Source organism: Ornithodoros turicata, unplaced genomic scaffold (assembly GCF_037126465.1).
Source record: "Ornithodoros turicata isolate Travis unplaced genomic scaffold, ASM3712646v1 ctg00000882.1, whole genome shotgun sequence".
Classification (NCBI taxonomy): Eukaryota; Metazoa; Arthropoda; class Arachnida; order Ixodida; family Argasidae; genus Ornithodoros; species Ornithodoros turicata.
The window spans coordinates 734,260-747,569 of record NW_026999409.1 but is presented as its reverse complement, the minus strand read 5'-3'; the positions used below and the strand labels follow the sequence as shown (position 1 = coordinate 747,569).

Here is a 13,310-nt window from a genome sequence, read left to right as displayed (position 1 = left end):
GAGACTATCTTCCTGTGTAACCCGACTCTTCTCTACATAGACCTTACAGTGAACGGAAAAGTTACAAAGGCGCTGTTTGACAGTGGAGCCTCAGTTAGTGTGGTAAATAAGAAAATACTAGACAAGACAAGTATCACTCCTGGAAGAATAGTAGACGTCGTCAGTTATGATGGTACCAGGAACACCTTTCATCATTGGGCAGACATCACTCTTACTTTTCAAGGAAACACCAAACAGACAAACGCCTTAGTAATTGAAGACGCAGACTAACGACCTCCTCTTGTCCCGTCCAGACATGAAGGAACTACGGATAAACATGTACTGGGATGACAAGGTAGCTGTGCAACGAGTTGACTCTAAAACATCCACACCTCGCCGCTTGAAGGTAGACAAATCAGAGGACGTCTTCAAGAAATTTCCAGAGCTCCTTTGTATTACCAAATATCCGACGGCAACAACGTATCTAGAAGTGCCATTTGATTTACGGTCTACAAACGTGGTTCGCAAGAAACCGTACAACATGTCAAGGGATAAGAGAAAGTGGCTAATGCAAGAGCTACAAGACATGCTAGAGGGACAAATAATCCGCCCGTCGGTATCAACGTTTGCCTCTCCTGTAACAATAGTGCCCAAAGAAGACGGCACATTTCGGCTGTGCACAGATTACCGGTGCATTAATAGGCAAACTGACTTGTTTCCTTTTCCTATGCCGCGAATTGACAACATCATTGACGAGACCGGAGGCTGTACAGTTTTCTCCAGGATCGACCAGAACAAAGGCTTCTGGCAAGTTCCCCTTAAAGAAGAGGGCAAGAAGTATACCGCCTTTACCACCCCCTTCGGCGTATACGAGTACAACAGACTCCCGTTTGGGTGGAAGAATTCCCCATCGTGGTTTCAGAAAATGATGAACGAAGTCTTGGGCCAATTCCTGGGTCAGTTCTGCAACGTCTATGTAGATGACATTATCGTTTATTCCCGGACAAAGGAGGAACATTCGAAACATTTGAGCTTGGTGCTCGAGGCATTGTCTAACGCTCACCTCAAGATTAATCACAAAAAGAGTGAGTTTTTCAAGAGCCAGGTGCAATTCCTCGGTCGAGTATCCGACGGAAACACCAAAAGCACAAAATTTGAGTCAGTGGTGCGTATCCAGAAGTTAACGAAACCGAACGACGTCCGTTCTCTGAGGGCATTTCTTGGGCTTTCTGGGCACTTCCGAGCCTTCATACAGGATTATGCCAGGAAAACAAGGTGCCTCACAAGACTTCTACAGCAGAGCGTAGACTTCAAGTGGACACCAGAGTGCGAAGATGCCTACAAATTCCTGGTGAAAACTATTTCGTCAGATCCGGTACTTACGTTGCCAAACTTCAATCTGCCATTTGAGCTTACCACAGATGCTTCTCACTATGGCACAGGCGCAGTTTTATACCAGCGATACAAGAAGGAACCAAAGGGCCGCCAGCTTCGCGTGGTTGGGTTCCACTCCTACACTTTTACAAAGGCGGAGGTGAACTACACCACAACAGAAAAGGAAGCCTTAGCTGCTCTCAAAGCGATACGGTACTTCCGACCTTATCTGGAAGGATCACATTTCAAGCTATTCACTTATCACCAAGCTCTCACATACCTCTTCGAAATGACAGAGCCAAAGGGAAGGATTGCTCGGTGGATTAACGAACTGCAGCAGTTCGACTTCGAAGTATCCCACCGACCAGGGGTGTGTCTTACCGATGCCGACGCTCTTTCGAGACTTTCGTTGACAACAGACACCGTCGATTTTATCTCTGTTAATGCACTCAAGCTTTGGGAAGGTTCAGAGCCGCTGAAGCTCAAACGCGGCAGGTACATGGTGCCTTCTACAATGATATAAGGTTCTCGAGCTTTATCACGAGAGCCCTGAGTCTGGCGGACATGATGGTTTTAGTCGGACGTACGGCAAGATTAGAAAGCGCTTTTACTGGTCTAAAATGAAGAACGACATCCGAGAATACATCCGCTCATGTCATGTGTGCCAAAGGTATAAAGTAAAGTACCGACAAACAATTGATGAAATGGTTCTCGGAGAACATTCGAAGACACCTTTTAAGGTCGTGCATGTTGATTTCGCAGAACTAAAGAAAAAAGGAGAAGGTGTCCAAAGAACGCAGGCGTTTTTGATCGCTATCGACGAATGTACCCGCGTGGCAGCTGCCAGAACGGGAAAAGAAGACGTCAATAGCGTGATTGCACTGTTAGAACGCGCTATGTTTCAAGATATCAAAGTCGTCGTTTCAGATAACGGCCCAGCATTTCGGAGTAAGAAGTTCAAGGCATGGGCTCAAAGTAGAGGTATTGCACTGAAGCAAACCGCTCCCTACCACCCAGCAGCGAATGGCCTCGCCGAACGTGTGATACGAGACTTAAAACAGTTCATAAACGTCTACCCTGACTTTAGAGGAGGATGGAAGTGCTGCCTACAAGCTGCTGTTGCTCATCATAACCAATCGCACACAGCGGGATTGGGGTGCAGTCCACGCTTCGCTGCATACGGCGAAGTCCCTGTGCTGCCGGCTGACAAAGTTATGGGGATTGACCAAGCTATAGCCCTCATAGAAAAGCGTAGGACACCAGAGGAAGAACAGCGCTACCGTAGGAGAATGAAGCGCAACTTCGATAGGCGCCATAACATTGACATTCCGAATATTGAAGTGGGCGACCAAGTACTAGTAAGAAAACGACTTCAGGCATCCTCCATGAAATATAAAGGACCGTTTGACGTTGTGAAGGTGGCCAGAGTAAAAGGAGTGTTAAAAACCATTTGGTACCTTGGAGACACTGCCAAGGTGGAACTTGCCTCGATAAGAAACGTTTTTCCATATCATTCCAGGAGGAATGGTCTCTCAGGGGAGGCGAGAATGTAACGGCCCATCTCGACGAAGACGAGGAAGAGGAAGAAAAAGGGTAGAACGTTGGGGGATTGGATGTTGTACCAAGGACCTGAGTAAAGGAATATTACAAGGGAATTATTAAAAAAATAGCTAAATGACACAAAGGACGACCAAGTATCATACCCGCCATGCTTTTGTAATACAATCCCTTCGATGATGATGATGATGATTGGGATTTTTTTGGCGCAGCGACAACGAAGGTCATAATGCGCCAAGCTTGGTGATGTAATGTAACTTAAGTTAAAACTGTAATGATGTACTTAAAACCACAAGGTAGCATAGATAAAATAACGGAATTAGAATAAGAACAAAGGGGATTAAAAATTTACAACTTGTCGAGAATACCTACGTCTCTAAAAAACTTAAAAACGTTCTCAAATTGAACAAGAGGTTCATCACCCAGTAAAAGAGCTGGGTGAAGAGGAATAAAGTTCTTATAGAAGTGTTGAAAGTACCGTTGGCGATGAGTGTTGTACAATGGGCATTCTATGAGAATGTGTATGATGGAAAGTTGTGTGTCGCAGTTCATACAATGCGGCGGCTCCTCTCCCTCAAGTAGGAACCCATGTGTAATATGTGTGTGTCCTATCCTTAGCCGGCAGCGTGTTCTCTCTTGAAGCCGGTTTTCAAGAGGATAAATACACATCCCAATTTTATCTTTTATGAGACGGAGTTTATTATTGTCTTGAGTTCCCCAAAATTGCTGCCACTTTGCCTTCATTTTGTATTTCAGCACGCGAACTAAATCCTCAAACGGCACATCAAAAGGAGTAACATCATCGGACTGCAGGATGGCAGCTGCAGCCCGGTCAGCACATTCATTTCCTGCAATGCCCACATGGCTGGGCACCCAGCAAATGGTTAACTTGTATCCTTTGCTAGTGATCAATGATGCTAAATGTCTCGCACGTTGAATAAGGAAGTTTTTTGTTTTGTGGAAGCTACATATCGCTTGCAAGGCACTAAGAGAGTCAGTGTAGATGACTGATGATGTGATATGGTTCTGCAAGATAAAGTTAAGCGCCAAAATAATAGCATAAACTTCAGCGCTGAATATCGACATCACCAGATTTAGACGATGTGCCCTTGTCGATGTCGTCGTTACCATTGCGCACGATACGCCTGTGCTTGTTTTTGATCCGTCTGTGTAAAGGTCCACATGATCACCAAAACTGTTCCTCAGGTGTTGAAATTCTTGTTGTAGCACAACTGAGGAAGTATCGGTTTTCCTGTACTTGGTTAATGAGCAGTTGGACTGTGTTGGTGCTGACCATGGAGGAAGATCTTTGCCAGATTCGGATACCAAGGAATTGTATTCATTGAAATCATAACATTGAACCTGGTGTGCAATACGCATGGACAAGGGACATGTAGCAGAGGGTCTGTTAAGAAACAGCTGTCTAAGATGTGTACTTTTGACGCATGGAAGCGCCGCATGTTGAGGGTAACTTTTCGTCCTCAACGCATAACGGATAGCGAGATAAGTGCGTCGCCTCTCGAGGGACATCTCATCACATTCAACATATAGGCTTTGTACTGGTGAAGTCCGGAAGGCCCCGAGGACTAGTCGTAGCCCTTGGTGGTGTATGGGGTCCAGACGTTTCAATGTGGAGGGGCGTGCCGATCCGTAGACGATGCTTCCATAGTCTAGCCTTGATCGGACAACAGAGGTGAAAATACGGTGAAGAGTCTGTTGATCTGCTCCCCAAGACCTGTGCGAGAGGACTTTTAACAGATCCAAAGATTTTGTACATTTCACTTTCAGGTTACTTATATGTGGCAAGAAAGTGAGTTTCCTATCAAAAATGAGACCCAAGAATTTGTGTTCCGGCCTGACTGCAAGAGATATCCCGTTCATACGAAGAGATGGATCAGGAAGCACCCCTCTCCGCCTTGAAAAGGGCACACACACAGTTTTGTCTCCTGAAAACTTGAAGCCGTTCTCAGTGGACCATTTACTCAGTTTGTTAATGGCAAGTTGCAACTGTCTTTCGCATGTGGCTAAGTTAGAGGATGAACATGAAATCTGTAAATCGTCGACATAGAGTGAGTATGTGATAGTCGCGGGTAACGCTTTGGCAACAGAGTTCATTTTGAGAAGAAACAGGGTGACACTCAGCACACATCCCTGCGGTACGCCATTCTCTTGTACAAACGGGCGGGAAAGAGTTGTACCGAGTCGCACCCTAAACGTTCTTCCAGTGAGGAAGTCCGAAATACACTGGAAAAGGCGCCCGCGTATTCCGCACGATTTGAGATCAAGCAATATGCCGTATCGCCAAGTCGTGTCATATGCCTTTTCTAGGTCAAAAAAGATTGATACACAGAGTTGTTTTTTAACGAAGGCTTCGCGAATAGTAGTTTCCAGACGAACAAGATGATCAGTGGTAGAACAGCCAGCCCGGAATCCACACTGGTATCTGTCAAGCAGGTTATGTTGTTCTAGGTAATACACGAGGCGGCTGTTCACCATTCGTTCGAATGTCTTTCCTAAGCAACTCGTGAGTGCTACAGGCCTGTAGCTTGTTGGGTTTGAAGCTTCTTTCCCTGGCTTCAAAAGCGGTATGATTGTTGCAGTCTTCCAATTGGAAGGAAGGTGCCCTTCTTGCCAAATTAAATTGAAGAAATATAGTAGTGCTTCTTGGGAAGTTTTAGACAAATGCTGGAGCATGGAATATGTTATACGATCTGGTCCAGGTGATGTTTGCTTTGTTATTGACAGAGCTTTCAAGAGTTCAATCATTGTGAAAGGCATGTTGTAGAGGCACCTGTCACCTCCACTGCTTTGAATTGTTGCTTTTTCAGCACTTTTCTTAATTTTTATGAAGTCTTTACTGTAATGTGACGAACTGGAGACGTTTTGGAAGTGCTCGCCAAGGACATTGGCCTGTTCACTCATGTTTTTGCAAGGTACTCCATTTACTTGTAAGAGTGGTATTGTGAATCCTGTGTAATCGCCCTTAATTTTTCTAACTCTGTCCCAAACCACTTTAGAAGAAGTGTTGCTGTTCAAAGATGACAAGAAGCTCTTCCACGATGCACGTTTAGCTTCTTTTCTTGTCCACTTAGCTTTCGCTCGAGCTCTCTTAAATTGGATCAGGTTGTCTGGAGTCGGGTACCTACGAAAGATACCCCACGCTCGATTTTGATCTTTCCGCGTTTTCCCGCATTCATCTGTCCACCAAGGTTTGGGACGCTTGGGGAGACGGCCAGATGTCTGCGGGATAGATCGCTCAGCAGCATTTATAATTATACCGGTGAAAAAACGGTTTGCATCTTCAACAGACCTACCAGCTAAGGATGATGCCACAAGACTGGCTTCCTTTTGGAACAAGTTCCAGTCAGCCTTGGACAGTTTCCATCGTGGTGGTCGTGTAAGAAAAGTGTTTGTGGAACCACGAATTGTCAGGACTACGGGGAAGTGGTCACTCCCACGAGGGTTCTGTTCAACGGTCCAGTCAATACAATTATAAATGGAAGGACTACTAAGAGATATGTCTAAGGATGAAAAACTTTGTGTTGAGGAGTTTATATATGTATGTAATCCTGTGTTTAGTAGACAGACTGGTCGTGAAAGGAATAACCTTTCTACAATTTTTCCCCGGCTATCTACCTTTTTGAACTGCCCCACAAGGGATTGTGGGCATTCAGGTCACCTAGAATTAGGTATGGCTGAGGAAGTTGGTCACAGAGCTGTTCCAAATCTCTCTGTTCTATTACCACTGAAGGGGGCAGGTACAGTGAACATATCGTAATGACCCTGTCCAGGCATACCTGGACAGCTACTGCTTCCAAATGTGTCACGAGTGGGATCTGTTTTGCAGGTGTGGATAGTGGAAGGACCACAGCCACACCTCCAGATGTACGTGTGGTGTTAATACGATCCTTTCTGAAAACATTGTGTCTGCGAAATGGGTTTACACTTTGTTCATTCAGATATGTCTCTTGTAAGCAAAAACAGACTGCATTGTATTTTTCAAAAAGGTCGTGAATGTCATTTATATTTGAAAAGAGGCATCGACAATTCCACTGAAGGATTACCTGTCCCATAATGAAAGTAGTGATAAATAGCAACAAAGAGAGACTGTACATTATGTGGGAGGTGTAACCCTTGGGGGCTTATGTTTCCCTAGGGACGTACTACCCCTGCCTCGGCCTCCTTTTTTCGTTCTCTGTTCCTTCCATGGGGAAGGATTGGGGGGAAGGCTTGACGATGATTTCTGCGACATGCAGTCATCATCGTCAACATCCATCGTGTGTGTGGCAGCCTGGGATGAGCCCCCTGTGAGCCCGTCCCAAACTGACAGCTCGCCATCAACCTCCGTAGAGGTTGTGGCCGCTACTTCCCGGCTGCCCCCCTGAGCAGCTGGTAGCAGCGGAAGCAAGCTCTCCGCAGGCTTTTCTTGTGTGGGGGGAGTGTGGGGTAGAGACCCAGAAGTCTGGGTCTCTACAGATTTCCTCAGTGGTGCTACTCCCCTGCGCACCACTTCGGAGAAGGTTCCCTTTTTTGAAAACTCAACCTGCGCTTTTGCATCTCTGTACGAAAGATTCTGTGTCACTTTGACCTTCAGTATGTCTTTCTCTTCCTTCCACCGTGGACAGGAGCGAGAGTAGACAGGATGATTACCTTTACAGTTTGCACATCTGACATCCTTCTCACAGGTCTCTGCAGCGTGATCCGTGCCTGCGCATTTCGGGCAGGTGGCCTGTCCACGACAGACCTGCGAGCCGTGGCCAAAACGTTGGCACTTAAAGCACCTCCGCGGATTTGGGATATATGGCCGGACGTGACATTGGATGTACCCTGCTTTAATGGTAGTGGGAAGCTTATGTAATTGAAATGAAAGGACAATGTGTTTAGTGGAAATCTCCTTACCGTCTCGACGCATAGTTATTCGCCGCGCTGTCACAACACCTTCATCCTTTAGACCTTCTTCGATTTCAGCATCTGAACAATCAAGAAGTTCATGCTCAGATATCACGCCCTTCACTATGTTCAGCGTACGATGCCTCGAAACTGTAACAGGTACGTCAGCAATTCTGTTCAGGGAAAGCAGAGTCGAGCTTTGCGGTCGTGTCTGGACATCGATCTGCAAGTCTCCTGTAGTCAACTTTTTCGCGGAGTAGGACTTCCCTATGGCTTTTTCCAGTTCCTTCGCGATCACAAATGGTGATACTTTGCTCAGGGGCTTAGACTCGTTTTCTCCATGGATGATCAGGACCTTTGCAAACCATGGTTCTGGTGTGAGGTCCAGTGATTGTGTTGCTAGTACATCGGTGCGGTGCCGCTTTCGGTACCGATCATGTTTTTTTGAGTTTGAGAAATCCATAAAAGAAATGTTGTGGTTCAGTGCAGTGGTGCGTCGCCCACCATGGAGCCCAACAAGGGAACGTGTCCCACACGCTAACGCCTGCCTCTGCACTATACCGTAGTGCAGCTTCTGGAGAGTGAAAGGACTGCCCAAGGTTGACCCTTGACGCCAAAGAAGGTGAAAAGAGAAAAAGGAAGATAGTGAAGGAGTGGAGAAAGAAAAAGTAATGAAGGGGGAGATGGCGACTAGCTGAATAATCCTGGCCGGGCCTTCCAGGACCACCCGACTATGGGAAGCAGGGGCCAAAGCGGTGTGTTGCTTTCCCGGAGGGGCCCCGAAGGGTCCTAAACAACCTTCGGGTCCACTCAACCGCCAGGATCCCCCTTTCCCCAGACACGGGAAAGCCACGCACAGCTATACGTGGGGGTCTCCCTCCTGCGGCGACCCAACCGTGAGTGCAGGAGGGGGCTACTGCGGCTGCTGCCGGGCGATGGGGGCGCCAAGTTCCCGACGCCGGGCAATCCCTTCGAAAACGAGTGAGAGGCGGTAGTAGGAATAATCTGCAGTAGTGGCAGTTGTGTACATTGGGAGCTATGACGTAACTATATCGACACGCGACACTACACTTGGAGCTCTACAGACACTGGGAGCAGTACGTAGTTAGCACTGAGATACCTAGCTAGACGCTGGGAGCAATCACGTAATTCTAGCAACACGTTGCTCTACACTGGGAGCAGGGGATCACTCTGGTTTACACTTCGCAAAATAAACTTCGAGAATAAACTCCTCAAAATAAATCACGAAAAAACCCACGGTGTAAAGATAAAGCCGTAAAAATCAACTTTTGCGATACAAACGCTTCAGATTCAAACTTTCAAAATAAATCGTCTCTGATTGGTCGACAGGCACGGCAGCCTCAGAGCAGCGAAGGCTTTTGGCTCCCGCGTCTCAAAATAGTTCCCCGCAGGGTGAGGCTTTTTGCGGTGGGCTGGGAACGAGAGTACCGAGTCTGGACGAATCGTTTACTGTATTCTCCGCCGGCTATCAGGATTCTGTTGACACTGCAGTTAATGATTTGCTCTGCTGCTCGCCTGTCAAATTTGAGTATGTCGAACTCTGAATTCGTGTGGTGTCACCGAATGAGTTCCCGGTGTTGGTCCCAGCTGTCCCAGCTATGGTGGACACCTGCTATATTATGAACATTGTCGCGAACATCGCCATTCTCCTGCAGCTGCCTTGGTTGTGAAGTCGTAGAGTTGAAAAGTGACGATCGACGAAAAAGCCTGATTCCGATACCGTGTGGATGTGTTGTGTTTATCCGTCTGTACGTGTTTGTGTGTGTTCCAGCCTCAGAACCGTAGAATCGTGAAATCGGAACCTGCCTGTGGTTTTCCTTGTGAGCCTACGTTCTGATTAACGCACGGAACAGGTACTGGACAGACTCTCGAAATGCATTTCTGCAAATAAGCTGCATATGAATGTGAAGAAATTGTGTGTTTGTTTGCAAGAAAAAAACTATTTTCTCTCGGATGAATAACTTGAGTCAGCAGAGGTCCTAATTTTTTTGTAACCAGCATACGGTAATCTCAAAGTGTAACGAAATAAGATTCTAATTTCAGGAACATCCACATTGATTCGCGCACATTCCTAGACAACGATTAGCCATGCAAAAGCAGCAAAAGATGTATCTAGACATAATACTTCAAGCACTTTGTTTTCACTGGGCTTTGAATACACTGGAACCGAAGAATGCCATTTTCAAGGTATTAAAAACCATGAAATTTTCTCACAGGAATTTTTGCATCTTTTTTATTAGCGTGGACATACAGTGTAAATTCTGGTTATCACATGTCGGAACTGAAGAAAACTAAGAGCAATGAAGTAACTGAAATCAGAAGTGTGAGAAATGAATGGCACCCTCTGTTGTATTTGTTTGCCTTCCTTTCTCTCCTACGATCTTCGCATTCAGAAATCCCCAAGTACGTTTATTAGCAGTCACTCTCTATGCCAAGCACCCACGCCAAGAAGAGGTCTAAAATTTACGGTACCAGCTACTTCACTGTATGGTACCCTTGCACCCATTTTTACAGCTTATAAATATTGTGCTGAAATATGAAATCGCTGTAAAACTTGCATCCTGTACGACATTACATTAAATGTGCTGCTTGCAGTTCTGCAGCGTTTTTAATTGATACGCATGAGACCAATTCCTTGATTTGGTTCTTTATTCCCTGTGCGCAGCCTTCGCCACACAACATGGTGGAACACTTTGCCGCGAAGGCCGCTCCTCTGCAAAACTCCCAATTCCCTCTATGAGAAATACTCCTCTCGTGCACATTGAATGAATTGGTTGTCTGATTTCACATTGAATCTCATTGGAACTGTGGGAGAATTCATTGAGATCATGCCCTTTATTTCCAGCAGGGTTGTTACGCTTCTTGGGGAGGAAGCGGAAGTGAACTCCAAACGAGAGATAAATTACTTCAACCGTAAAAAACGATGTCTGCACTCGATAATCCTCTCACTAAAGAAGTAACATTCGAAGAATAACATAAACCATGAACCAAAGCAGTTTCAGAATGATCCTGTTTTTCCGATGATGATGCTTGTTGAAGTTGTGGGTTGATGGCACAGTTTCTGTTTCTCCATTTCGTTTGACTTTTATTTCGAGGTGTTTACTTTCGGGATACTTTACCATCGATCCAGTGATGTTGTTGGAGATGTACATATCAAGCGTATGATGTACACATCTCTGCTACACACGTACATGTAACGTTGACGCGGCTTGCTGGTAGATATTCATAGCATTATAAAACCCGAAACCCCGATTGTGAGGGATATGAGGAACGATACGACAGGAAGGTTCAAAACCTTCGTGACGCGTCGTTCTGTATATTTCCCTCAGACCCGGGAATTTACTACGCTATGCAAATGAAATGTGATTTAACAAGTTCCGCATTTCCTTCTATATAAAAATATATCGTTCATATAATATCATATGTGGTATACTATACCCCAAACAGTATATATACATACATATATATACACACAAAATATTACAATATATTGCCTCATTTTATTTACAAGACATCTGAAGACATGCCCTTCTTGGGATTGAATGGTTCTCAAACCGGAACCTGTAACGAACACCCCACGAGTGCGCCCAGCAACACTGCGCCACATTTTGCAAGTTTTGACGGACCTTGCACGCTTGGTGTGCTTATCGCTATCATTTTCCTTTTGTGTATATATTTTCCAAAGAAACAAGATGTGGGCCCCTGTAGAACATAAGGAGGACAATGTGCACCCAATTTAGCCGTCGTCTTTAATTGACCAGTTCGAGCCGACGGACGTGAAAGATTTCGACAATGCAGTTCGGTCTGCGTATTGGATTGACGAGAAGGGAGAAACGGAAGGGCATTACGCCGCTGTAACACCAGTGGAAAGCTCAGCCAAAAGCGCCGCGGAGAAAACATAGGCGCAACTGGCGCGGATCCGAGGACTGCTGTTATAGGCTGCGCCAGATTCTTCGCTCCGATTGGGCGAGCATCATTTGATTTGAACGAGGAGAGCAGTTGGCGCTGAAAGAGTGGCAGACTGGCAGACAGTGGAGTGCAGCTGTAGCTTCCACAGTTTCGGCACGAAAACCACCGCCCCCTTGTCCACGTGATCATCCGTAACGAATCACGACAAGTAGTATCAAGTAGCCGGAAAACGGCGCCAAAAAGCGCGCGCTGGCTTGTCGACTGTTTCGAGCGCTTCGTCAGGCCATCTGCTGATATTATCGGGAAGCAGAAAATGAAAATCCAGAAGACGAAGGAATTCACATGTACAAAATTAGTGACACGGTAAACATACAGGGTGTCCCAGAAAACGTGTCATTGAATTATAATAAAAAAACTAGGCCACCTAGAATCATGCGGTTAACGGCATTTGTTCTTATTAGGATTTTGCCACCTCCTCATGTGATTTTCATGTATTGTAAGTTTAATTATGTAAATATTTGCAAACTCAACTCGGAAATTTGCTAAGTGAAGGTCACTTTTTTACCCCACCAATACACTATACTACACTATACTATACTACAAAATATGAAGAGCGAGCAGAATTCACTCAAATTCATGACAATTGACAGTGATATCTATGAGCTATCCCATCGAAAAAAATAGCCGAACATCATGCTTTTCCGAGCACCGGACCATAACGCGCGATGGATTTTTGAGCGCAATCGCTCACAGTCCGACGACAGGAGGTTCCAAAGCCAGCCCACAGAGTGATAGTAGAAAAAGTGACAGTTCCTAAAATTGGGAGAGGGCAAGCATTATCCCAACGAAAGTCGGACGTGATAAGTCGTGATTGTGTTATCTCTTGCTGCGATGCCGCGGTGGGCTGGGTTTCCAACCGCCTTTCGGCGGACCGACAAAGATTGCGCTGAAAAATTCACTTTGCGCTATCCTGTGGGAGCTACGTAAAGCATGATATTTTTTTCGATGGGATAGCCCATGAATATTCCTGTCAATTATCATTAATTTGAGTAAATGAGACATGCTGTTCACATTGGTGGGGTAAAAAAGTGGCCTTTACTTGGCAAATTTCAGACTTAAGCTCGCAAAAATTTACATAATTAAACTTAGGTTACGTGACATGCACATCAGGAGGTGGCAAAAACCCAGTAAGAGCAAATGCCGTTCACCGCATGACTCTAGGTGGTGTCGTTTTTTTATTATAATTCAATGACACGTTTTCTAGGACACCATGTATAAACAAGAAGCAACATTTGAATGCAAGTAAGTCTACACGATTATTACAGAATACCGCAGAATAAATAAAGAATAAATAGTGCCGAGCAACAGAAAGCGTGACTATCATATTATACAATCCTTAAGGGAACCTATTCGGTTTGGAGAAAGTAGATATTATTATACAGATATACAGCACGTGGTAAGTCGCAGAAGCCATCCGCTTCATCCCAGCACAACTGTAGAATTTTCGGGTGACAGGGGCTACATGCTCGCGGATCGCAGGGCCACGAACAGCTGTCGGCGTCTGAATGACAAAAAAAAAG

At 45.5% G+C, this 13,310-nt stretch overlaps 1 protein-coding gene across 1 annotated transcript; it reads right to left on the bottom strand.

Moving 5' to 3' along the window:
* Positions 1 to 7,024: 7,024 nt before the first annotated feature.
* On the bottom strand, positions 7,025 to 8,263 carry LOC135375504 (uncharacterized). Its single transcript, XM_064608194.1, has one exon. It carries the CDS (start codon positions 8,261 to 8,263, stop codon positions 7,025 to 7,027), a length of 1,239 nt encoding a protein of 412 aa, XP_064464264.1.
* Between the last annotated feature and the right edge of the window lie 5,047 nt (positions 8,264 to 13,310).